The sequence below is a fragment of the Micropterus dolomieu genome, linkage group LG22, assembly GCF_021292245.1.
Source record: "Micropterus dolomieu isolate WLL.071019.BEF.003 ecotype Adirondacks linkage group LG22, ASM2129224v1, whole genome shotgun sequence".
NCBI lineage: Eukaryota > Metazoa > Chordata > Actinopteri > Centrarchiformes > Centrarchidae > Micropterus > Micropterus dolomieu.
This window is the reverse complement of record NC_060171.1, coordinates 18,443,724-18,471,010: the sequence shown is the minus strand read 5'-3', so window position 1 is coordinate 18,471,010 and position 27,287 is coordinate 18,443,724. Positions and strand designations below refer to the sequence as shown.

The 27,287-nt window shown below is 39.7% G+C and overlaps 1 protein-coding gene across 1 annotated transcript; it reads right to left on the bottom strand.

The window, feature by feature from the left end:
- Positions 1-1,016: 1,016 nt before the first annotated feature.
- On the bottom strand, positions 1,017-27,241 carry b4galnt3b (beta-1,4-N-acetyl-galactosaminyl transferase 3b). Its single transcript, XM_046037941.1, has 20 exons — positions 26,755-27,241; positions 22,803-22,864; positions 22,601-22,684; positions 17,401-17,496; positions 15,399-15,489; positions 15,170-15,270; positions 15,008-15,075; positions 12,279-12,357; positions 12,052-12,118; positions 11,710-11,844; positions 11,448-11,557; positions 10,302-10,402; positions 9,991-10,058; positions 8,681-9,899; positions 7,469-7,728; positions 6,369-6,522; positions 6,210-6,282; positions 5,942-6,095; positions 5,379-5,505; positions 1,017-2,953 (listed from the first exon to the last, which is right to left on the bottom strand). The coding sequence occupies exons 1-20, from the start codon at positions 26,888-26,890 to the stop codon at positions 2,812-2,814; spliced, it is 3,327 nt and encodes a 1,108-aa protein (XP_045893897.1). The 5' UTR covers positions 26,891-27,241; the 3' UTR covers positions 1,017-2,811.
- Between the last annotated feature and the right edge of the window lie 46 nt (positions 27,242-27,287).

Sequence of the window (27,287 nt, the reverse complement as noted above, 5' to 3'; positions counted from 1 at the left end):
ATAAATGTGTCAGACTGTTATTCTTACTGTGTAGAGCATTTTCATCACAGTGGTAAAAGATTAAAATGGTCCTCACACATCACAGTTGTACAGTGTCTCTCCTCAGACTTGTGTTTCTCTGAAATTGTCTTGTTGTGATAGAGTGTTGGAAAACCCCTCTCTATCTGAGCAGTCTAGGTTTAAACTCCTGGAAGAGCTGCATGATCTAGTTGCAGGACAGAATATAATCTGTATAGTCACATTTGACTGGAATTTGTCCATTTTTCTGCTTGTGCTGTTCTGACACTGCTGAGTGAGTATGGTGTATGCTAAAGGTGTGTTGGGGATTCATATGATAAGGAAGCAGAGTGTCAGCCACATGTCAAACCTTTCTTTAACGTTGTTAAAATAATCTGTATCTACACAGCTGACTTAGTTCCTGGTCATTGGTGTGGTGATTGCACCATCAGCTGTGAATGTTACCATTGAAATAAAAACGAAAAAGAAACAAACAAAAAAAACACTGTAAGACTCGTATGGTCAAAATATGAGCTGTTGTTTGAACAGGACATTGCTCTTTTCCTGCCTACATTGAGAACTTGACACTTGACATTGCTGTCTGGTGAAAAAAATAATCACAAATGTCACTTTCTGCAAGTACACAACTACTTTAAAACTGGCCACTTTATTAGGTACACCTCGCTAGCACCGGGTTGGACCCCCTTATGCCCTCAGAACTGCCTTAATTCTTCGTGGCATACTTTTTACTTTTAGTTTTTACTTTTACATTTTCATTCAAATTGAGTGTCATGTTCTCCTGAAAATGCCTTTTCTTTTTAAATGGCTATATTCGTTTAAAGCTCTATTATGTGTTTAGTTTTAGTTTAGTTTTTTCTTTAGAAGTCTTAATACATACAATCAATAGCAAGACTACCTCCAATTTGTAGTCAGTTATCAGTAAGAAGTGCTTGAGAAGTTTGCTGTTTCTCAGTGTACTATTTGCATAGCATATGACAACTATTAAAAAGTACACATAATTTGATGGAAATGAAGGCAAGAGTAATTTATTCTTCAAATTTGTCATGGCAGTGTAAATTGGAAAAGACCTGAGAAGAGAGTGCAATAAGGCGGAGGTTAACTCCCAGCACAAAGAGAGGGATGAGGTATATCTAAATACAACAAAGTAAGAGATGAAGGAGTAGTAAAGGAGGAAATGGGAAAGCATCAAACATTCTGGCCAAACCAGGAGCCAGATTTCAAAAGCTGCAATGCTTTGGTACAAGAAAAAAGGGGAAGAAACATCACACAATTCTTCTTTGTCTTACAAACCAAAACCAAAGCAAAGTGTGGCATCCGACAAGAATTGTGTTGTGTTTTTATTGCCCTAAATGACATGTGAAACTGTCCAACATGTATTAATTTCAATGACTAAGAAAGGCACAACATGTTACACTGGAATGTGAACGAGAGAATGCTGCCATTAGTGTTAAATAACAATGAAATGTAACAAAACAAAATGATAAATAAACAAGATCTTTTTTCACCGGCTACATTTCCTATCTGTATTCACTGCTTCAAGCTTCATAGACTTTTGAGATTCATTCAAAAAAATAATTCTTCTGAAAAACAACTATTAAGTTCAGCAGGTAGATCGATAAAAGAAAAAAAATAAGCTAGGGCATTGACATAAATAAACAGGAAAATTACTTTACTAAAATTGACTGTAATGCTACATTTTCAATAGCCTGTCATGTTGAAAATCAAACACTGCTTTATGACTGCTCTGCACAGGAAAAAAGAAGTCCTTCTACTCAACTATTATCTTTGGTAAATGGCAGTGTAGGAAAAATGGGCAGAAATGGGCAGCATATTCAAACTTCAGTTTTCTCATATTTGATTCTCGTTTCATATGCCAATATTGCCTGTGATTTATTGGCCATCACAAAACATACCTGTCCAAATCAAACTTTTTTTTTTTTCTTTTTTTTTTTTAAACTGACAGTCCTTCCCCGACAAAACTAAATGATACAATCGTGAAAATATAACACACATTTAATTGTTTTTCCCCAGTTTAAGGCTTTTCCTGACTTGTCTATAAAAAACAGCCATGTTGTGTGGCCCCAGTACCTGAATAACAGTCACAACAGAAGGCACAGTTAATATTAATAAGAACAAATACTTTCCTGAAATGCCATCATCTATTTCTAGAAATAACACAAAAGATCCTACAAACATTGATATAATAAATAATCCCAGAAACATGACAAATTAGGCTGTGTTTACCGTGTACACAATCTGCTGTCGAATATGTGCATTTCATTTTGTCACAAACAACTTTTTCTCGAGTTGAGACTCTTGGGCAAGATGTGTGTGATGTTTATGATATAGGACATAGGATGTGTGTATACATCCTCAGTGAACGGTCATTCAGTTTATGTTTTGTCTTTGGATATGCTTGGTTCTTTGCAGCCAGTAGTGCTGGTCATCATGTTCTCAGTCAGCAACATGGTGCACAGCAGTATCTTCATATGTAATAGCACACAGTCAATGGCACTCATGAACCAGTACCCTCTTAGCAGTTAACAGTACATCCAGTGAAATAAATGCTGAGCATATCAGTAGTATCTCCTTGTGAAAAGACCTTCACTGCTGCCAAGTGTACATTGCTGTTCCGACAGAGTGGCTGAAGACAGTTCCCACTCCTATGTTAGCATCCTGTGTCACCTCTCTGTCAGTCAGTCAGCAGGCATTATTGTTGTATAGCAGCAATCATCCTCCGACAATAAAGTGCTCTGGTTGGAACGGTAGTTGGAACAGTGGCACCTATTATGGTCACGGTGCAGCGGCTGGTCCCTGCTGGTTGCCTCTGTGGCTGGACGACATCCGGCGGTTCCACATGCCACGTTTGGAGTGATAATGGTGGAAGAAGTTCCTCAAGTAGATCCTCTCCACTTCCAGTCCCGCCTGGAGAATTCTAGAGCAGAGAACACAGGAGAGTTTGTTTACTTACATTTCATTTCGTCCCCAAGCGTTTTAAGCCACAATATTGATATTAAGTGAAATATCAATTAAGTGAAATATGAATATTGTCAGTTGAAACGGACGTTAACCATTTAATGTTGCTGTCCAGATTCATAGATAAATATTTAACTTAAACTAATTAATTAACAAAAACGATGCTACTTGGTTAAATGTAGTTCTTTTGTTCTGTTCAAAATTAAAATCAGCTTAAACATATCATACTCTTTTAAGTTGACATGGCACACTTGAGAGCAAAGAGTCACTTATTTACACATCCAGGAGTTTAAGAACAATATTATCATTTATTTGGATATTTACTCTCCTCAAGCTCTCTGCCCACTCCCGAAGGAAATTTCTGGCTCTTTAGCTACTAAAAGCTCCTATATATTCACTAGAGAATTAACATTGGTGCTGAGCAGATAGTGTAAAGTGGGTTTTTAGAGCTTTTTCACTTTGCACAGTTGCCTGCTGTAGCCAAAAAAGACACCACGAGGGTGGTGAGACCCGACAAAATAAAAAATAAAAAAAAAGGGCCAGACAGCTAAACAATTAGATAGAACTCGGTAGAAAGCACTGTAAAGCTGAGGGGAGCTGCAGATTCAAGGAGTAACGCACACGCACACGTATCATTTGTTCTTTTCATATTCAATTGTGAATCCAAAATTGGAAAAAAAAAACTAAACAAACAGTTCTTTATGTCATTACCCATTCTATGAATCCAACACGAAAAACTAATAACAGCTTGTTTTTTGTACTTCAATTTTATGCTCAAGTCAAAAATTGGAAATGAAAATTGATTTTGATATTTAATGTGTCCCGATTTGTGTGATCAGGCAGTTACTTGCTTCTTCGTGTATTGCACTTGATAGCCTAACTTTGTAGTAAATACACTTGGATGATGGCGCCACCTGATTTAATGTAGGCTAATGAATACGAGTCTGTGAACAGATTTACTTATCCTAAAAGATACAGTAAGTGAGTTAGACTGTGGACAGTAATGTGTTTTGTTTGCCCCATTGTGATTTTCAACAGTTCTTTCTGTGTACGATTAGATGTAGTGAAAACTATCACTGAATTACTTTGATACTGAAGAAATCTTAAAAACCAAACGATTCATAAACGAATAACGAAATTAAAAAACAGTTTTTTCGAAGTTGGATTACCTACTGAAAATGAAAAGAACAAATGATACACAAATTACACACCATCATGCACTGTTTTTCATTTCCCTCTCTTGAAATAAGATTTTCAATAGCTATTCTCGGTTATTCCTGATTGATGTGCACTTGCAAAGTGTGCTGCGTTACTTTCCAGGTAGCTGTCATCACTAGTCTTACCATTTTTAAACAGCTTAGTTTAGTAATGTTTCGGGTTTGATCTGTTTGAAAGCGCACTATAAAGATTCCTCCACATATACTGTTGGTGCAGAAATGTGTATCATTCTCTTTTTAAGTCGATTTTCCTTCATACTGTTGCCCTTTAGAGTGTGCCTCTAAAACCTTGAATGAATGTTTAAGATTGCTGAACTTGTACTGCTATCTCAACGTGTACCTGTGCTGATATTATGCTGCCAGACGGGCTGGCCTGAGGATTTCAGAAACTGCTGATCTACTGGGATTTTCACGCACAACCATCTCTAGGGTTTGCAGAGAATGGCCAGAAAATGACAAAGTATCCAGTGGGCGGCAGTTGTGTGGACAAAAACACCTTGTTTATGTCAGAGGTTAGAGGAGAATGGGCAGACTGGTTCGAGATGGTATACCAAGGTATGCAGAATACTATCTCTGAACGCACAGCACGTCGACCTTGAAGCAGATGGGCTAAAGCAGCAGAAGACCACAGTGGAACAAAGTCTCTGAGGAATGTTTCGAACACCTTGTTGAAAGCATGCCACGAAGAATTAATGCAGGCAAAAGGGGGTCCAACCCTGTATTAGCAAGGTGTACCCAATAAAGTGGCCAGTGAGTGTACGTGGGTTCATGAGATTTTGCGGGCAAGGAAACACCTCGGCGAGTAGGCACATCGCTTTGTTCAAGATCGGATGTGCTCGGTGCAGTGTTTGTCCCACCCCTCCTGCACTGTGAGTGGATGGCTGGGTAAAAAGCGACCGTGACGAGCGCAGCGTTTTTCCCAAAGTTGAACATTTTCAACTCTCGGCGACTGGAAAAAAACGCTCAGCGCTCATCATGGAAAAGACACTCAGCGCCTCGTCACGCTCCTGGCGTTTTCTACCAGCTAGTAAAAAACGCGGCGCTCCCATTGGAATGTATTGAAAAAAAAGACGCTGGCGTCAGAAAAAAATGCTTTGGTGGACACGGGCCCTATGAGTAACAAACAAGTCTATCAATTAAATGACATTTAAAAAGTTAGCAACACACCTGTCGAGGAGCTCCCAGTCTTCTCCTCCCCAGCGGTCTCTGAATTCTCTGGTGTTCATTCCTCCCACTGCGTCTAGATCTGACTTATAGATCCCCAGCAGGCCAAAGCCATTGACCTCCCAGTAACCTGCAACACAGATAATTACATTTTCATTCAAATTGAATGTCATGTTCTCCTGAAAATGCCTTTTCTTTTTAAATGGCTATATTCGTTTAAAGCTATTTGCATTCTTTTTACCAGCAATGATGTAGGAAGGTAAATTTTTTTTTTACAGCTTAAAAATCCCAGCACCGTTGTCTGTGTGTTCACTGTCCGTCGCCCTCTTTTTGCTGTACTGTACATCTAAAAGGATTCCTACACTCACTTGGACAACACCTTCAAGGTCTAACATCTTATTACTGAAATTAAGGAACTCAAAATTTTGATATTTTGGAGTAAATTATGACATTGCTCTAAACTCCAGCTATATAAACACTCCGTTGACAAACTTCTGATAATAATGACTCAAGAGGTAACATGAAAATAAAATGTATGTATGAAATCTGGGTGCATGGATGTCTACCTCTGGGCTCTAATGGCGTAGCCCCGCAGCCCAGTCTCAGGACTATGGGAGCAAAGGCCATGTATCCCTCCACACAGTGCTTCCTGATAGTATCGATGATGGAAGCAGGGAAGTGAATGTGGAGGTCACAAAGAAACACAATGCTGTGGTCATCCTGAGGGAGAACGAGGAGGGAAAGATACAAAAGATATTCATTATCAGTCTGTCTATTCATACATCCATTACTTCATCTTGATACTTTACTGACGAGTCATGTTGCGATACTCACATTTATGAGGTCGACACCTGCTTGCAGACCAGCAGAGCGCTCAAAGTTTCCATTCAGTTTCACATACCGGTACCTGATCAATTCCACAGGCATAATTATAGTACACACATATCGTGTAATGAATGTTTTACTCTGTAAAAGTCAAACACAAACACACACCTGGGGAGTGAGGATTTCTGTAGAGCCTTCCTCACATCCATGTCGGTGCTGTTGTAGTCAGTGATGATGAGATTGAAGTTGGCATCTCCAGTTTCTCTGAACAGTTGTTCCATGTCAGCAATCAGCTGCTTCACCCACCGAGCCTGGTTTTTCACTGAGAAAGACGTGTGCTTGAAATAACTACAGCCACAATCAGTTCACTTCACTGTTTGTTAGTGAGTTCATCACCACATTCAACTATCAAGAGTTATGTGTTGTGTTTGAGTACTGGTTATCAAATGTATTACATATACCTAAACGCCTTAACATTTCACCAAAACACAGAACAACAACAAATGACAATTTAGAAGATAAAGCCACAAAGAGGTGCATGCACATTCCAAAATTATATCAGGTGCATTGTCAAAAAGGCAAAAGCAAAATCAAGAAAAAGGCACGTCATACTCCCACAACAAACTTTATGCGCCAACAGGTATTACATCTGACAAAGACAAAATGTAGAAACTCTTTGCTGCACTTTTTGGGGCGGGTCATCAAATCAATGTGTAACCACACTTTCCTTAACATAATTTTTTAAAAGCAACTTCACCGAAAAGGGTTATAAATAGCATGCAAGCGTTTTACAACAGAGAAAGGGTACTAATGAAATTGTTATCTAGAACCAATATTGCAATATTAACTTTCTAGACTCAATGTTGACATGAGCAGGCTGTCAAAAATTTACTCAAGTAAATATATGGATCACTGCAAAAAGTCTGCAGAGCTCCGAGTCTTTACACAGCTTTGAACAGAGGCATTCCTTTAATTAAGGAAATACTGGCAAGGACTCTGTGGTTAGGAAACGCCTATTAACATCAATACTGTACTTTCTAAAGAACTGTAAGTAGTAAATGTTGACATATAGAGGATAATCTTGTGTTTGAAAAGCTTCCCACATGGTTGTTTTCTAAAATGCTTGTGAATTGTTTGTCATCAATTATGATAATATGTCATGTGTCTGACTTTAACATTTCTTAGTATAGGAAAAGTTGAAACAGAGTTTAAGGATAAAGAAGGAGTTGGTGAATGTAATGGCTGTAATGAGTAAAAGGTGGATGTACCCGGTACTATGAAGTGGACGGTGGCAGCAGGATTCCAGCGGAAGCCCACTGGGTTACACAGTACCAGCTGAGGTTTCGGCGGTTGGAAACTGAAGTCCTTGCTGCGCCGCCTGCTGTGGTGAATCAGAGTGTAGATGTAGTGTGACAGCCGCAGCAGCTGGCCATTCACATCTTTTAGCGCCAGCTCCAGAAGGTACCTGCTGCCCTGGACACTGTCCATACGCTTCACCACGTTAACCACCCTCACCAATGTGAACCGCCTGCAAGGTCAGAGGGAATCAAAGAAACATGGTGAAATGTGCTGCAAAACAGTTACGCAAACTATGCACCTGAATGCACTTGCTGTTTAATCATACTGTAAGTGTGGTTGACTCCAAGATTTGACATGTTCATGTTGCAAGAGAAATTCTTAACCTAGCGGCTTTTTCTTGATAATTTCTCAACATGCCCAAACTCATTTTTCATTTAGGTCAGTGGTTCCCCCACCAACGGGTTAAAGATAAATCTAAGCAGTTGCATGATGATAAAACTGGAAAGGAGTTCATTGTCAGTGTACAAAAAGGCTGGTCAGATAAAAATCTGTATCAGTCTCTTTTCTCTGAAGCCTCTTGAAAGGCTTCAAGAAAGAGCAGATCAAGCAGACATTTTACATTTTCCCTCTATTAACTAGAGTTTATTTTGGGTACTGCACAAATTTAAAAACAATCTGCTGCACTCTTTGTTTTCTCGATTTCTTCGATTTTCTGCAAGGACAGGAAAACTCAGCATTTCTGCTACACCAAATTGTGTTAATTTTTTAAGGCTTTTCACTAATGTAGAGTCTTTTCTAGTAAAGTATTAGCGAGTTTTATCTCTTCAGGCCTCTTAAATTATTAAATGAAAAAATGTGAGAAGGCTACTTCAAATCTTAAGCTAACGAATAATGACTTTTTCGATTGTAAGATTGTTTGTTTAGTCTGTAAAAGGGTGATATTTTCAAATGTCTTGTTTTATCAGATCGCCAGTCCATAAAACCCAAAGATATTGAGTTTACTATGATACAAGTGTAAGAAAATCAGAAAATATTCACATTTATGAAGCTGGAACCGGAGCATTTTTGACTGAAATGGACTTAAACAATTAACCAATTTACCCATTTTCGATGTAATGGAAAAACATAATAAATAAAGGGTGATTTACTGGCAAAGGTGCATATGGAAATACAGTACTTACCCGTTGTGCTTTTCGTTGAGTTGGTCCATGAAAGCCTTGACCATGGGCAGAGCGTCACTGGAGTGGAGCAGCAGGTTGCCTGACACGTTGCACCGCAGGTCGATCCAATCAGAACGCTCTGCCTGAAGGTCAAGGTGGCTGATCTGGAACGTCTGGTTCCAATTGACCTCAGTGTCAAACACCGGTGCAGGGGTGAGGTCTTCGTCATCCACGCCGTCAAAGTCTCCTGGTTCCCACAGAGAGTCTCCCTCACCCCCCCTGACGTCTCTCCTGCCCACAGCCCTGTTGCGAACCTCGTCTTCCTCCCCCGCTCGGTCCTGCTCTCCGTTCACATCCGACCAATTTTTGTGTGCGCCTCTAGTGTTCTTCTTTGCTTTGTGGATGCCATCTTCTAGATCCTGCTGTAGAGGCATGTTCATCTCTATTTCCTTATCCCTGAGGCGTTTTCTGTCCCTCTGATTTAGCCTTACTAAAGGGCTGTTGATGTCTCTCTTAGGAGTGGTAAAACGCTTGTTGGTGGGTGGCTGGAGCTCTATTCCTCTTGTTACAAACCTCCGCTGCTTGGGTTTGTCAGGGAGAAGAAGATCCCTCTCCAATGGCTGAAGCTTCAAGCCTTTGTTTCTCTGGATTTGGGTATGGTTAACTTTACGGGACCTCTGGATATGACGCTGTTTAGAATTGAGCTGCTCTGACGGGACTGCTGGTCGTTCATGTTCTTTGAGCTGCTCTCTGTCCTCTGGCATCGGTGGATTTGTCTGTCCTCGTCTCAGAGCTGTCCCTTCTGATGAGAGCTTTTGTCTCTTTGCTGGCATTGACTTCCCTTTTGGTTTTATCTGTTCTACGTTTTTAACACGGTCCTCTAGCTTTAACTTTGTCTGGTTCCGTTGCAGGTGCAGGTGATGTTTTGAGGGTTGTGTTGGTACTGACTGCGGAGGCTCAATTGGTTTCTGTGGGACACCGTCTTTCCCTTGCCTCCCTTGCAACTCGTCCGCAGGCAGTCTTGTGTCAGAGGTGTTCATCAGCGTGTTGTTAGTTTCTCGCATGACTAAGGAGAAGAGTTTGCGCCTGCGTTTCTGAACATAGTCATCATAATCATCGCCATAGTCTGGAAAAAGGCCGTTATCTATCTGGTCCAGCCTGTCTTCCTTTTCTCTTTGATAGGCTTCAATGTCAAACCCGTCCTCATCTAGCACGTATTTCCTCCTCTGGAAACCAAAATCTAACATTCACCAGAAGCAGAGACAGAAAAGTTGAGTGTAATGGACTGACTTAACTTTTTTTTTTTTTAAGAAAAGGGAAGTACACAATACCTCTGCCTGTGTTTCTTTTTTCCTCCGTATCAGGACGGTCTAGTCTCATATATCTTGAGAAACCAAACCTGAAGACGAGACAACATTTTGCAAAGAATTATAAGACGTACATTTCTTTAATACATTACATTAAGAATGCAAATTATTTTAGAGAGGGGAATTTCTTAAAAACGAACTATTTGATCTGAAAAAGTTTCTCACTTGGCTTAAGGATACAGCACCCTCTGTTGGTGATAATTGTAAACCTACTTCCAACTGTGCTCTGCCCTACGGTGTGTATTTTTCATTTAGCATTTATTGTGAGGTCTCACATCTTCATGTAGTAGGGCCTTTCGGAGTAGAAGCAGCTGTTCTCTGTCTCCATGTGTGTGAGTCGGGTGTAGTCATTGGGGTAGATGTAGGACATGTGTACCTGGAGGGATGAAACAAAATGACCTGCTGTTGAAGAGCTTACTGATGAATCATGAGATCTTGTATAATAAGGGTTATCCAACTCCTGTCAGCATGGGTCAAACAGGTGAGTGCAGAGTTTAGATGAAAACAGGACATACTGCAAGGGTTGTTCTTGTTTTATAGTGTATACCAGATATTGATGAGAAGTAAGGTTCAGTTTTAAATAATTTATGAAACTAAAATATGCTTAATTGAAAGAAATGGTTCACTGTTGTGACAAATACCCTTATTTGCTCTCTTTTCGTGAGTTACATGATATCCATCCCATACTTATAAAGCTACAGCCTGCAACTGGCTAGCTTAGCTTAACATAAAGATGGGATACAGGGGGAAACAGCTGACCTGGCTCCGTTCAAAGGTAAAACTAAAATCAGCCTTCCAGGAAATGTAAAGCTCACTAATTAATATGTTTTTTGTTGTTGTTGTTTTTTTGTTTAATCTGTAAAACACACAGAAGGGTGAAAACGACATGCTAAGGTCTTATGGGGGTTGTGTGCAGGACTGTTTCCTGGCCAGGCAGTGACATCCTGAAGTCTTGTCATCACAATGAGGTTGTCAGGCAACCAGCAAAGACTCCAGGAAGTCAGAAAAATCAGACTTTGTTATAAAAGATCGTAGAATCAAGTGAGAGAAATCAGAAGTTGTGCTACTAAATGTTTTTTTAATGGGTGCAGCATGTCTGATGCCTTTAAATCGGTCTTTTTTAATAATTTAGATTCCTCAAACAGACAACACTGCTCACCACAACGGGAACAAACTTCAAAAGAAAATAAGACAGGGCCGTAACTAACTAATAGATGGTTAAGTAACCTTTTCATATATTCTGGGGCAACACAAACAAGAAAAATTGTCCTCTGTGTTATCTTGTTTTCTTTCTAATTTCAACACTGTATTCAGGACATTTTTTGTTTGAATGATGAGCTCTGAAAAATAATGTGAGCCTGAACTCAACCAGTAAAGAATGTAAGTGAAATTAAATTATACTTTGGTATATAAATACATACAAACTGTAGTCCTTGGTAGCGGAGCAGAGGAAAGTCTTTGATTATGTAGCTGGGTTTGTACGAGCAGTCAGGCAGAACATCTTGTAGGAAATGGCTGTTTATCAAAGGAACTGCAAACCAATACAACACAAAGATGTGAAATAAGATTACTTTGTGCATTAAGTAGGAGGAAAGTTTCGCAATAGTTGCATCTGGGATAGTAGGAAATGGAGGGGTGATTCATCTGCCGTGTGGCAAAGAACTAGACCAAAAGAGATCTCACTTTGGTGCAGAGTGTCTCGCAGGTCTTCCCTCAGCATGTCTGCTGCAGCACCGCGCTGTTTTGTGGGGGTGTGTTGGTGGCTTGCAGCCGTCTGTGGTATGTGGGCAACGTCACTGATTAACAAGGCAGACTCATCTGTAAAATGAAGCCACAGCGCATTAGAGAAGAGCTCTGTATTTACTGTGAAACAAAACCACTGACTTGAGTTGTAGGCTTGAGCACCTATGCAGAATAATAAAAGGCACACAGTCTTAGATTATGTGATTTACCCCAAGGTCTAGACAACTATATATTCACCAAGCGATTTCTTTTTGAATGATGCATGGGGTTTTGTGTACTTACTAACATAGAGGGAGATGTGACTGGATTCAATAACCATAAACCTAAAATCTTGGTCCAGGTGCCGCCACTGTGTGAAACCAAACACAAAGAATTGCATGTGTCTTCCACTTCATTACTCACATTGCACATGAAAATGAGCACAGACTTGATGTGAGAGTTGGAACCAAAGAAATGAGACAAAGAAACAAGGACATTTTCTATGGCTGCTGATGAGTCCAACTACTTACTGCCACCTCCACATGGTCAGTCCCTCTGTCGTTCTGCTTGTGAATAACTTCAAAAAAGTACCTCCTCTGAGCAGACAGTCTGTCAGACAGTAAAAGTTCATATTTAGCACTACATTACAGTGACATCAGACACAACCTAAAATGTTTCTCCAAAGAAATACAATCATGTAGCTCTGTGGGTCCTGGTTGGCTTCGCAGCTCTTCTGTAAGACTTCAGTAGCTTCCATGGTCAGATAAATATCTGTGTATATTATATATTTTTTATTATATACTTTTAATTAGGTTATTTGTGGGCACTGTGCAAAAATATATCTATTGCACTCTTTGTTTTCTCCGAATATGTTTCTGTAGGTTTCATTTATTAATTTTAATTATATTGGTTTCATTTTCCTGTACTAAATTTTTCCAGATTTCTCCATGTATGTGTGTGTCATTGTGGGTGGTGTGGCTCTGTCCCCTTCCAGGAAATACCAGACTCATAGAGAACAAATACATCAACTATAACCGCTAGTTATAATGTCTCCCTCTTAAAGGTGGGGTATGTGATTATAATCAATACATGTCTTTTTGTCATATTCAGCAAATATCTCCTCGCGGTCTGGCAGCTGTCCATTCTGTGTGTTTGCGCTGGTGTGTGTTTGTACACAGCCCATGCTCTGTAAATGGGAATCGGACCACACAACACTAATTTGTGTTTAAAGTAATGTTAAATCACTTTCCCGACAGTTTGCTAACCCACAACCTAGCTAACATTAGTTACATTACCTGCAGTGTTGTTGTTCAAGGTACAAGGTTATTTATTTGTCATTATACATCACAAGGTTGTATAATGAAATGAAATTTGTAGTCCCTTCAAGCTACACTAAGTGCATATTAGTGTTACTTTCGTCAGACGAAACTAAACAAAATACATTCGTCAACGACCGTCTTTCCCCCCCTACTAAAACGAGAATATGACGAGACAGCGACAATGTACTTAAGCACTGACTGACTATATTAACATGCAATATTGTTGACGAAAAATGATGACACTAAAATGTAATTCATAAAATAAAAATAAATCTGATTTTCTTTTTGTCAGTATAATGAGGAGACAAGATATTACAGGCCACATTTTCTCCCTCTAAATTTTCACTCAAACAGTGTTCATTCAGCTGCATTTTTTTCTTTGTGTGCTTTGAATGCTGGCCGACCGGGGTGACGCCTGGTGTGCGAGGAAAACGTTACTGTACTGTGGAGGATGCGAACTCTGGGGATGAACACAACATGAGGAGAGAAAAAGGTGCTTAGATATTTGGTCCCATTTCAAATACAGTGAGGTGGACAAAAAAACTTTTTAAGAATTATATTGGACGGCAGGCAATGTGGTTGTAAGATTTCTGGAAAAAAACACTACGAACTTGAAGCGGCATATCAAGGCTATGCAATAAAACTGAGAACAAAGCTGAAATTCAAATTTTACAAAACAATTTATCTAAATGTTAGATGAGTGAAATAAAGACTAAAATGATACATTTCTCCATTTTAGTTAGAGCAGCAAAATGCTAGTCAAAATTATACTAATGAGTTAGAAAAGACTAGTTAATGACTAAAATACCTAGCCTTTTAGTCAACTAAAACTTGATTTAAAAAAAAAAAAGAGATAGTATACAGTGGACTAAATATGACAAAAACTAACAAGGACATTTGACACAGGACTAAGACTAAATTATAAAAATCCTGACAAAATTAACACTAGTGCATATTAAAATATTGTAAAATAAAATAAAACAATAATCTTATATTCAGTACAAACAAGGCTGCATGTACATAAACTCAAGTGTTGATCTACGTTGATATACATTTTCCGCTGTTGGTCGGCAACTCATCAAGCTGGTCGACATTGTGTAGAAAACAAGATTTCCTGCAGAGCTACAGCGAACCACACCCACACATTGTGACAAAGTGTTCCAGCAGGTCAGCAATAATGCTATGAAGAGTAATAGTTAGAAACAGTCTAACTAGCATCTTTGTCATAACAGTAATTTTGAGTTTTTACAGTAGCAACAATTCTAGGCTGGATTCCCAGAAGGGCATATACATACAAATGCCTATGCTTGGTTTATTAGATTAGTGATTTGTAAATTTAGGCATTGGTATGATGTCATTAAAGGGGTACTACTGCAATTTAGTTTTACACTTAAAAAGAAAGATTAAAAGAAAGAATTTGTCAATATTGGTTCAGCAGAGGCTGCTATGTCTTGACTTTTAGCCCCTTATATGAATCAAACGCTTAAAAATGCTGAATCCTACAAATTCCCACTGTGCAACTCCACAGCATCTTTTTGTTTATATGTTATACAACTGTTTTCACAGAAGTAATACTCCTCATGACAAGTCAAGAAATCCCTTAAGTTTGGGATAATGATATGAGATTTGAGGACAGTTAAAAACACATGTATAAGTTAGGATAGTTTGGGATATTTGTGTGAGAGATTTCTGTCTGTGTCGTTTTGTACGTGCTCTTCTCATGGGTTTGAAATGGAAGGGACTCATGCTGGTATCTGTGCACCCACCAGGGGCCTCTAGTAATGTAAAACAATGTGTAAACAGTGCACAAGTAATAAACAGCTGTGCATGCTGGTCAGGCAAAGAGACTGGGTTAATTATTACACAAATAATAGACCACATGTCATCTATACTGACATCAGCTCATCAGACAATAAAAATCTAGTCTTGTGTCAACTCACCGAACTGGTCTGGAGGTCTGACTGGCAAACTTTTCAAACTCGCCCGGGGCTGTCCACTCTTTGCCAGTCTAGAAAAAGAAAACCCACATGCAAACAAACATTACAGAGACAAGTAAGAGAAAATGACCCTGCACCACCTCACAAAACGACAAAAATGCATACCTTTCCAACCCATGCCAATAACTGCAAGTTGAGGGGAGAGTCATCTGTGCTGAGCCAAAATTCAGAGTTGTCATCAGAGCTCAAAGCAAACACAAATTCTCCTGAGAGACAGGAAGAAAAATTGAGGTGATAAAGAGACTTACTGAGGAAGAGATAAAGGGGCATGTATACCATGAATGTACTCGGTATGGTAACAGACAGGAACTAGATGAAAAAGTGCATGTTGTACCATCAGCATATGGATGTAGATAACCAAATATTCTGAGCCCATAGTTGGTCCACTGAGGAGAAACGGCCAGCTTCTGCACTGTAGTCCTGGACTGAAAGAGCGAAGAAAGTTAAAGAGAATCAGCCAAGATGTCTAAGTGAGACTACATCTTGAGTCCGGGGACATGAGGATCTAGCACGTGGATGTAGAATGCACCTCTGGGTGACAACAACTGTGTGTGTGTGTGTGTGAGAGAGTGTGTGTGTTTACCTACACTGGTGTCAGAGTGTGTGCAGTCTTTGCCACACAAAACACTCAGTTTCTAAACAAGTAGAGCATTATCTTTTAAAAACCATGTATGAGAAGGTGATAAATGATAACTGTGTAACTTCATTAAACTTGTTGATCTTGTTGTCCTCTGGTGTAAAAGTTCCCTGGAAAGTGTTTTTCTGTTTCTAAAGATTCTAAAGAAAGATTTCTAAAGAAAATGTTGCTAAAGATCTATAACACTCAATACCAAGACACACCATGAAGTGACTAGAAACTAACAAGAGTCTACAGCCATGCGAGAAGCTCTGTGAGGCTATAAATAGACACCGTGGTGCTTTCAGCTAAATCATGCTAATGTCACATCAGCATGCTAACATGACGTGTCCAAAATCCATACTACATACTGATTCTAAGCAGGTTTTTTGCATGTAGTGTGCTCAAATTGGAAAAGTAACAACATAAAGTATATTCAAAGCAGACTAAATATTGTTGGTTTTTGAGTGCATTGTTGATGCGCACTATTCTTCCACAATACAGTGCACAAAGGAAATGCAAGACTCTTAACCCCTAGTTGCTCCAGAGGCATGTGACCTTTGACATATATATCGATTGTAAGTCGCTTTGGATAGAAACATAAGCTAAATAAATAAATGTAATGTAAATGTAAGAAGCTCAAAGCTGAAAGGAAAATCTAAATAAAGTGTGAATGGAACAGTTCCAAAAATCATTGAAAACAAAAAAATAAGGATTTAATTAATTTAAATGTCATTTCTGTTTACTGCTGTAACAGCTTAAATAGCATACTATGATAATTAGTGTGTAGTATTTACTGTATATAATTAGTATGCAGAATGGATTTGCAACAAAGCTAATGATAATGCTTACATGCTATTGTTTAGTAGGTGTTTTTCCTTGTTCACCATCTTAGTCTAGTGCGTTTTAGCATTTAGCATGCAAACATTTGCTGATTAGCACTTCACAGTACAGCTGAGGCCAACAGGAATGTCATTATTTTTGTAGGTGGTCATAAACCAAAATATTTGAGTAATTTAAGTTTTGATTTTATGTTTGAGCTGAATGAAAAGCTAAAGGATCACCAAAAGTTATTATAATTCACCGTGAGGGGAAGCTTGAATGTGTACCAAAGTTCAGAGCAATCCACGATGCTGAAGTTAGCATCCGATTCACAGCTTCCGATTCGGCAGTTAAGTGAAAGTTAACTTACGTTGTCGAGCGACCGATTCTCCGTTTTTTGCACCTCTTTAGCCTCTCTGGGACAATCTAGTCCAGATTTGAGACCTCTAGGTATAGTGGTTTTGGATCTGGTCCTGGTCTAAAATTCATTGTTTTCAAATCTAAAAAAGTGTTTCAGACAGCGTTAAGGCTTTGTCTAAAATGCATAACTTTCACAGCAGTAAGAGGTTCAAAAAACGGAGAATCGGTCGCTCGCAACTTTAGTTATCATTAACTGCCGAATCGGAAGCTGCGAATTGGATACTAACTTCAGCGTCGTGAGCAGTCCATCCAATAGTTGTGGAGAGACATTTCACTCAAAGCCACAAATATCATCCTCACGCTAAAGTCAGTAGGATTCCACTCAGCACCATGTCTGTGCAACATTACGTGGCAATGTATTTAATAGTTGCTGAGCGGTGCACCGACGGCCAACATCGCCATGTTGGAGCCATGTTGCTAGCATTGCTAAAAATGTCAATTATGCTGAGTGAACTCAAAAGATAAGGGTTTGACTCACATGAGGATACAGTGGGTAGTGCAGGTTCTTGAAGAGGTCAGCCGTCGAACTGCCACACCAATCCTCAAAGACGTGCAGATTGGCCTGTCCCTTGTACTGCAGGAAGACAAGAGAGCGAAAACAAATAACACCGGTGTTTATTTTGCAGTCAGTCAGCAGTGGGGCAATTAACCATCTGGCCTCTGTACTTAGCAAACTAAATCCAAACAAATACAGGTTTCTTTATACCACTTGACAATACAATGACAGGACTACAGGTTTCAACTGTCACTCCAATCCTAAGATCCACCCCTCTTCCTGTGTCCAGACATGTCTTGCTTAAAGAGTCTGTTACAGCCGCCACTGGCTGCCTTAAAGTGATTGTGTTCCTGAGTGCTTCTGGCTGTCATACAAATCCCAGCTGTGGGAGTTCCTGTCGAGGATCGGTTCCTCTGGAGCTGGGACCGCCTACTTCCTGGTTGCTGGTGTCTGGCGTCTGTGATTGGTGTGGCTGTGACTCCACCGACCCTGCCAACCAGGACTCTCCAATCAACACCAGCTGGACTACAAATAGTTTGTGTGTCCACAGTTCGGGGCGACTGAGCCAGTGATCAGTTCGCCTTGTTGTTGGTTGCGTACCTCTGTAAGGTAGTGAATATCTAGAGTATTTGTATTTCCTGTTTCTGTCTGTTGCCTGTTTAAGTGGCTTCAGTCAGTTCGACCCTTTGTAAATCACATAGTGTGATAGTGCACCAAGTGTTGGGCGCTCTTTTGTTTGAGCATTGCTTGTTTGTTTACTTTGCATTATTGTAAAGCATATAGGTGCTGACCTCCTTTTGTTCTTTAGTGTTTTTTGAGCAGAGTAACTGTCTTTGGACAAGACCCTCTTTTGTTTCTCCTTTTTGTTGTCAGCACCTATATAGCCTCTTTTTGTTGTGTTTTCTTGAGTCAACTCATTTAATTAAACTTTTGACTTTAACCAGAATTCAGTTGTCCTTTTGCCACCTTCATTTCTATCCCAAATCACTTGTTACTGCCTTACCTTAACGAGCTGGGTCATAACAAGTCTGTTCACCCAAATTAAACACATTTGTCCCTTATCTTTAGTGGTATATTAGCAAATAGTTTTGGTTTTCATTGCTCAGGTTTTAAGATTTCCACCACTAACATTTCTGCCTCCACCCCAATACAGGTGGATGAAATTTTGTCCGTAGTACTCACAGCCAGTGTTGGGCCACTAATAATATTACTTTTTCCAGTAACTAAGTAGTGTAACTAATTACTTTTCTAAAACGGTATTATTACTAGTTACCCCAGGGAAGTAACTCTGCGTTACCCGTTACTGAACGCACCATCCTTGACGTAAATCCACCACTGTGCGGCAGCTCAGCGGGACTGGTGTTCTGACGATCTATGCTGCCTTGTCGAAAAATGCTACTGTAGCGCAAATCAAGTCTATGGACTCGCTCTGCCCTATCGAAAAATGCTACCTTATGTGTTCCCTTTTCCAATCCCATAAAGTTTTATAACTCTCACAGTATTATGACATATTCTGTTTTTTGATTATATTATAACATCATTTCAGGGGTAGCGTATTCTGATAGACTAATGTTTTTTTTGTTTTTTTTTTGGACGGCATTCCCAAAAGCAAGGTTGCAGATTTATGGGCGTGGAAACAAACCACGCTTGTGGTACCCTTAAGTAGCGCATCTCGATAGGTAGCATAAATCTACAAAACACCGGCTTGCCTGCCGAGAATTGCATGCACCTCGCAGGTGATAACTGTCATTTATGCTGAGAAAAGAGGTGCTTGCAAATCTCGGCAGGTAGCCTACAAAATTTGATCTGCCGAGTTATGCATCCACCTCTTTAGGTCCTTTTCAGACACTTTGCTGTGCTCATTGATCAAATGGCGTTATCACCGCATAGGCCTATATTTAGTGAATGTCAAGTAATGGTAGGCTACTTCTACTAAGTGTATTAAAATATTACAGACTCTAAACGTTCATAAAATATATACTTCGAATCATTTAACACCATTGATGGACCCCACAAAGAATATCATTAGCGTTTAAAAGCAGTAGGGTATTTGGAGGTGCATGCAATTCTCGGCAGGCAGGCAAAACTCGGCCTAACACCGGACTTTGTTGTTAATGTAGCTGATAGGTAAAAACTAAAGGATGAATGGAGGACGAGGGAGAGAGTCGTTCTTTCCACAGTTGTACGTAGCTACTGCCATTATTTTGTCACAGTCTAAGGTGCAAAGAACATTGTCGTCTAGTGTCTTATAAGTAGTTAAGTATCTTACGGTCACCAGGATGGTCTAATTATGCTCTGTTGATAGGAACTACTTGTCCTTCCGCCTGTCAAAGTCATGTTTGCGCTACGGCTCTGTGACGGAGCTTCTTTGAAGTGAGCCGCTGCAGCCCTTTACATTTCCTGCAATTGAATACCGACTCTGGCTGACTGTAAAAACAGCCAGGTCTGGCTGTATTTAGCTGTGAAGGTAATAATGTTGCTCTGTGTGATGTGTGTGCAAAGACAGTGAAATAGTTTGGCAACACCGCAAACTTCGCTAAACATCCGAGATTAAGTCTGTCACAATAATAGGATGATGTTATGAAGCGGCAGTTCTGAGCAGGAAATTTTTAATATAATTAAAGAATATGACTGTAGTTTGATGTCTTGTCTTTATGCAGCTATTATTTTGAATTGGTACTACAGCCTACACCTTAGTTCTCTCATAAATACAGAAACGGGAGGGGGAGGTCACATTAAACTAGAAATAAAATATGTATTGGTATGGTATCGGCAATACCAGCCTGGGTATTACTTGGTATTGGATCGTCTAGGAATTAAGTGGTGTAGCACATCACTAACTCGGCAGTTTCTGTCACTGATGCTTGGACTCGTCGGGAGAGAGTGGCGTTAACGTAACGTTTTGTAACTGCTGAAGACTGCTCTTATAAACAGGCTACATGTGCAGAAAAAACGCTGTTTGAAAGTCGGGATGTACTTGCTTTATTTTTTTTATTTCAGCCGGTGGCGTTAAGAAACGTTAGGCCTATATGCTTATATAAAAACATACTCCACCTATCAAACCTTAGAATAACCCCCTAACACAAACTGGAAACACTGGAAAGTAATGTAACTACTTACTTTTATCACCCAGTAATAACTAAATTAATTATATTACTTTTTTAAGGAGTAATAACTAATTAGTAAAATATTATAATTTATAATTTCTGAGTAACTTGCCCAACACTGCTCACAGCATAATAAAAATACATGAAAAAACTTTTCTTTTACAGAAAATTATTACATTGGATAATCAACTAAAGTGATTGTGGCGTTTTCTTTGGAACTACCAAAGAAATAGTCCCTATATATAAAATGTTTTATCAGTGTGTTCTGTGGATTATCAAGGGTAACTTGGCACATTTTCTGAAAAACTTTTTTAATGTTATTTGTGTTTTTAAAGTGTATCTATACACAGTTAGAGGGTTGGATCACAGGAATTGGATGATAGTGGACATTGCTGTCAAATTTCTCATACCTCTAATAGTGTTAATGAAAGTCTGCATGAAACACTCAGTAACACAGATACACACACGTAAATAAAGAAGCAGTTGAGTTTCAGCCAGCAGAGGCCCATATGTCCTGTAAACATACACCTGTATGACATCTGCCAAAGAGGCCATGTTATCTGATCTGTGCGTGCTGATTGCAGCACAGGGGCAGTATAATGCAGGTAAGAGCCAAAGCCTCAGTACTACCAGTCCGGTAGCTCATCAGATTTCATTAGGAGTAAAGCTAAACACTCTGCTGTCATCAGCACAGGTAGTTAAATGTTAGCATGACCCCCGGCGATGAGGTTCAGACCAGAGACAAAAAGCTGTAAAATAATGACTCAAAGCTCTCCACAGGGCCTGCTTTGCTTGTAATGATTTAACAAGTCTATTTCCCTCTGTTTTCCAGGTCTGTGATTAAAGGCCACTTCACTGGGAGTCAAGCTCAATCTTCTATTTTAACCATGGCTCTGCGGCATCCCCCCCCCCCCCCCTTCTTTCCCTTCCAATCAGTAGAGTGCTAAAACTACACTTCTGTATTCTCAGCATGTTCTGAGACTTCAGTTGGACGTTTTCTGTTTTGAAGCGTCTTTTATTACTGCACTTCACAATATACCGTAAATATACCGTGTACATTGCTCATGTACACAAACCTTTAACACCCTCTGACTTGATGTAAAACATGTTTAGTTATAGTAGTGTGCAACGTGGATGAAGTCTTCTACAATGGTATTCGTAACTGGCAACTTTTTTGATCTTTATTATTAATTGTTAAAGAAATTCTTGTCAAACACCCCATAGTTACAGCTTCACAATTATTAATAATAATATTTCTGCTTTTCTTTGTGTTTGTCAGTTGAGAATCCTTTAGGTTTTGCAGTGTTGGTTAGACAAAATAAGACATTTAAACACATCACCTTGAACTTTGGAAACTGTGAAGGGTATTTTTCTCTACTTTTTGACATTATTATTATTATTATTTTTTTTTTTTTACACAAAAGCAACTGATCAGTTAATTGAAAACATTTTCAGCAGAAGAATAAATAATGAAAATAATACAGCCCTAGAATTGTGGTTTAGTAGCTTTTTTAAAATTAAATTAATTTATAGATCCAAAAACAGATGGTAATGCTTGTTTTTGGCTAATTCAATGAAAACAAAATTAAGTAACTATCATGTAACCTTATCATGTTGGTGCAAAAAATGAAGTGGACTCATTATTGCCATAAAATAGAATATGTGACAGATATTATAGGATACGACCCTGGCATAAACAGTATAAATCAGTGACAGTTGACAAAATGTACAGTATATGTGGTCAAATCACATGTAGCACTTTGAGAGTTTGTGAATCAACAGGTTAGACGATACATTTTAGAGTGGGACTATTATAATGCTTATGTTTTCGTTACACTAGTCTGTAGAGCCACAAACACTAACAGCTTACCCAAAACATGAAATATGAGGTGCAAGCAACTGGCCAAAGCGTAGCACTGCTTAATATAGTTGAAATATGATGACCCCTACTACAGAGCAAAGGAAGCTTCTGAAGCCGACTCTGCTGCAGGAAATATAGTGTACACAGAGGCAAATGCATTGAGGTGGGAGGGAATTGGACAGGCCTGGGCAGGTTATTCAGTGTTCACACACACCTCTGGTTTCCAGGTTTGTGGAATGTAGCTGGAGCTCCAGGAAGCTGAATCCTCCACAGAGTCTGGTTGACGGCCCCCTCCGACCTGGGAAACACACATATTAAAAAGACTAACTTTAGCTTGGTTTCCACCACCCCTCCAAGAACACGCCCTTGCGTCACCATATTTTCTATTTCCACTTCTTTTTCCACATCGTCCTTACTGTTTCGTCAAACATGGCTCTCCTCCAGCTGCTCCTGTCAGCGTCAGGATACATACCTGAAGCTAGAGAAAAAAAAACAATCAGAGCAGTGCATGGCTGACAGGCAAATATGCAGGCGACTGTGCAAACATCGGCCTCTTCTGTGATTTGTGGTTTCCCCAGGAGGTGGGAGAAGTTTTTATTCTTGCACTTGCTTCCGGACTCATTCCAAACAAAAATGTAACCCAAAATAACATGTGTCGTGATCTGCTTCTTATGGTTTGTGGCAGAGGAAAATTGAGTTGAGTCAAGCACTGCAGGTGTTACCAGATTTCCAACATGCTTTTTTATCCATTTCTTGTGGGCCTATGTAGCATGAACAATGAAGCCCAGTGTCCCGACAGAGTCCCACCCACTCCCTGTTCCAATTCAATGCCGATGACCACTGAATGTAACTCATCCAAGTCACAGCCCTCTATGACCTGCTATGGCACTCATGTGTTGGCAAAAATCTCTGGCACTCTGGCAGAGCCGAAAAGAAATATTATTCCTTCTATCCTCGTCCACCATCTTTCAAATTATAGGGTAGTGTGTCTTTTAAAAGAGGACCTCTGGGTTTTTTTATGAGCTTGTGGTGTCAGCAAGTGAATTGGGGTTACAGTGCTTGTAGACTCAAGTCTGTCATTATCACCAGGGTGGAGATCTCCAAACACACATCCTTTGAGACATGGGGGCCAATTTTGGCAACAAGTAATTCCAGAGTGGTGGTTCAGAAAAGAGAGGAATATTGTCTAACATCTGCACTCACCCAGTCTTCCTACTTACCCCTTCTGCTGCTGCCTTTTCAGCAAAATTTGCTTAATTTTGTTAATTCAGTTATCAAATCCAATCATTTCAAAATAACTATCAGTGCTTTGGTAAAATTCAGTGCCTCAAAGTTGAGAGAAAGAAATAAAATTGCTGCAGGGCTTTACAGGCTTTCAGCCTTCCTACAGAGCACAGGAATTACATCTAAACAACAGAAAGAACAAATGGGTTCTTCACAACTATTATGACAGCCAAAATAATTTTCTTCTACAGGACAATTTGTTATTGTTATCTAAGATTTTAGACAAACACCATTGCACATGGGAAGTTGCTATGTAACATACAGCATAGAAAGTCAAATATGCAAGTTTACATAGTCAATATAGTAACAGTTATCGGAAAGTAGCGTATTGCAAACAGTCCCCCCCAAGAAGCATTATCATAGTCATCTTATCATTAACTCAACTGCAATTTGTTCTTCTAGTTTTCTAGGGCTTTCTTCAAGTTTAAAAATCACCCATCCACACACAGGCAGCCATTTCTCCATTGGGACATTTATTAACTGCAGCACTTCATACGTTATCTGTGTTCTTAAGTGCCAGTGTGACCTACGTGTGGGAAAAACAAGCCATCCCTTAAAGACCTGTATCTGCAGAGCAAAGAGCACTCCTGTGGTACCCTGTGTCACGAGTCTTAATCGTTCAGTTTGTTCTCTACAGTTTGTATGTGATGATGAAGATGATCCTGCTCTAAACATTTGCAATGAGAATGCTTCTTTCTAGTTTTGGTAACACTGGGCCCGTGACTGTGAATTTGCTCTTTTTTTAGGATTAAAATCTACTAATGTTAGATACTCTGAGGGGCCCGACTAGTTTTATGATGACATCATTCTCTTTGATGCTCCTCCTGTTTTGTGTCTTTTATTTTTACATAAAAAGGCTCACACAGTATTGTTGTAGGATATCGGATATGGCTGTGTGCACGAGGTAATTTAGAACAATGAGCTAAACAGTGTGAAGGTGAAAGTGAAATGATGCATCTATGAACAACAGTGATGCTTAATGCAAAGTAGTTTTTGCATATTTGTCCCTGACAGTTGGTTTAGGGAAACTGGATCTTTGACTTTATGATTTAAACATTTGTTGACCGGGTGCTAACAGATGGAGCTAAATGAAAAGCCAATATTTAATCAAAGCCTGTGTGTGAATGTGTCATTATAATTTGTGATGTCTTGAGAAAGATCTGCAGCCTGAATCCCCATACGTAACCTAGCCATCTGTTTCTTGTTTACATGTGATGTGGGTTGAGGAGTACTGCTATAATCAGGATGAATTTTAGTACTACATTTTAAATCTAAAAGTCCAGTACTTTGCATTTTCAAAAAGCTCACAAATGTTTTGAGAGAATACAAATATGGATGGATCTACCACTGTCGGCAACAGCTTGTATTGAGTTACAGCGCTTTTAAATCACAATGAACATTTCAACTGTCTCAAAGCTTCAGAATCTCCCCGTTGTTTTATCTTCATCTCCTGCTCTGCTTGGTTATAATGTAATAACAAAAATAATTGCGTGTCTGGTATTTTTCCTGTGACATTTTTATTCTGTGTCCCAACAAACTGGAATCCCAATCAAGGAAGTTTAACAGCGGTGCAACAAGTTAGTCATAAGACTGCTTTTTATGAATGCCTGTGTCTGCTTACTGACTAAGTATAAATAAACAAAATAATTGCGACATCAAACTAGCGCTCACAAATACGCCTAAACGCAGCTTTCGACACCTTTAGATACCTTTTGTCACCACAAACACATGGAACGATGCAGACAGCATGTTCTTATGCATAAGAACATGCTGTCTGATTCATTAGACATGTGTGTCTAACCCCGCATGTCATTCTTCTATGACACATTTAGATCTTCACGTTGCTCTTTCAGCTCTGTTTGAAGTCTATGTGGAGTCCTTCCCTTGAGAGATGTCCCACTGTGACGAAGGGGCTACAGCCCAGGAATGTGTAGATAGGCGAGCCCCTTTAATGCAGGTCTTAAGGCATGTGTTTACACGTCAGGCTTTCTTCAAAATGTGTGTGTGTGTGTGTGTGTGTGTGTGTGTGTGTGTGTGTGTCATGTTTTCTTATTTCTCTCTTGTGGGCAGACACAAACCCTACATCTATTGTTTGTTTTTTTTACTGTTTTGATCTCCACCCATACCCATGTGGTGACACCCTCATGTTGTACTTGGGTGGTGTGAGTGCAGTGCAATCCAACAGATGGTATAAGCTGAGGTGTAAATAAGGTAGAAGGAAGGAAGTTTGGTTACCCAGTAAGAGACAGGACTTCCTTCTGAGAGTGTGAACCTGCAATCTGACCCCAGCCACTCACTCTTTTTCTTACACACAGACACACACGTACACACAATGCTCCATCTCTTTAAGCAGCCCTGTTGTTTCACCTGCTGCTAGCTCATGTTTCCGGTGCTAATGCATCCAGCAACATTCATGAAAAGTAAAAGCAGAATATAAATCACATTAATGCTCACACTTTTTAGAGAATATCTGTGGATTGACAGTTATTTAAATTTAAATATATTCTAATTTATGGAATTTCCCACATGACTGACCATAAAAATGGATTAAAAACTGAATTGTAATCCAGTATTAGATTCCTGCAACAAATACTATGTTTTTGTCATTTAAAATAGTTAATTAGGAATTAACTGTCCACATCAGGGATACCTGCTTTGGCTTCACCACAGGGCACTAAAACGCTGTTGGTGACACTGAGAGGTGATGATTCAGTTCTGTGATAATTTTTTGAAGCTGCATTTTATGGTGTGGCAATGAACTACATTTTATTGCAGGATGTTTTTTTTTAAAGATTTGTGCTGCTTCATATTTCTAAATGAATTGGACAACATGGAAACAACTTTGCACATATCTTAACGAAAATTGCTTCTGCTTTTGTGGTCACTCGATGCATGGGATGTTGCACGTTCTTTAAACCTAAGTTACATCTGCAGCCTAATCCACGCTCGCTTTTCATTATTGGGCTGTTGTATCAGTTACAGGTTACAGTCTAAATGATGCATCACTTTAACAATAGAAAAGAAAATACCCTTGTTGAGAAAGGCCTGTCTTAAAAGTATCCTGACTGGCAACCACAAACTTACCGGTTTCCCTGCTCCATGCTTTCGCTGCCACCATCTCATGGTATACGGCCACAAACCCGACCAGCAGAATCGCCCCGAACAGAAAATATCTGACATTCCGCCGCAGTTTCTTAATGGGGAAAAACGCCGCGATCATCTTGGTTCTCGAGCGAAACCTCCTCCTGAGTTATTCATCGGCCGGGTCAGCCGCTTTGTCATCGGAAAGGGACCGACCCCACTGTGAGCCCGTCTGCCTGCCAACCGCCACTGCGCACTACCAGCGTCCTGGATATCCCCAGTGCGCGCTGCCCCTGGTGGGTCTCATCCCGCGAAAACTCCCTCCCTGACCTGTGGTAGCAGGTACTCTACACCGAGCACTCCCGATCATCTAAAAATGTCAAGAATGCTTCTTGTTGGGTACCGCCGTCCCGACCTCTGTTCCGGCTAGTCCTACAACACGCGAAGCAGGTCAAACAACGGAGTGAGCAGGGAAATCTCACACCAGCTTAACTCCAACAACAACTTCATGAAGATAGACAGAAGATGCCAGACAA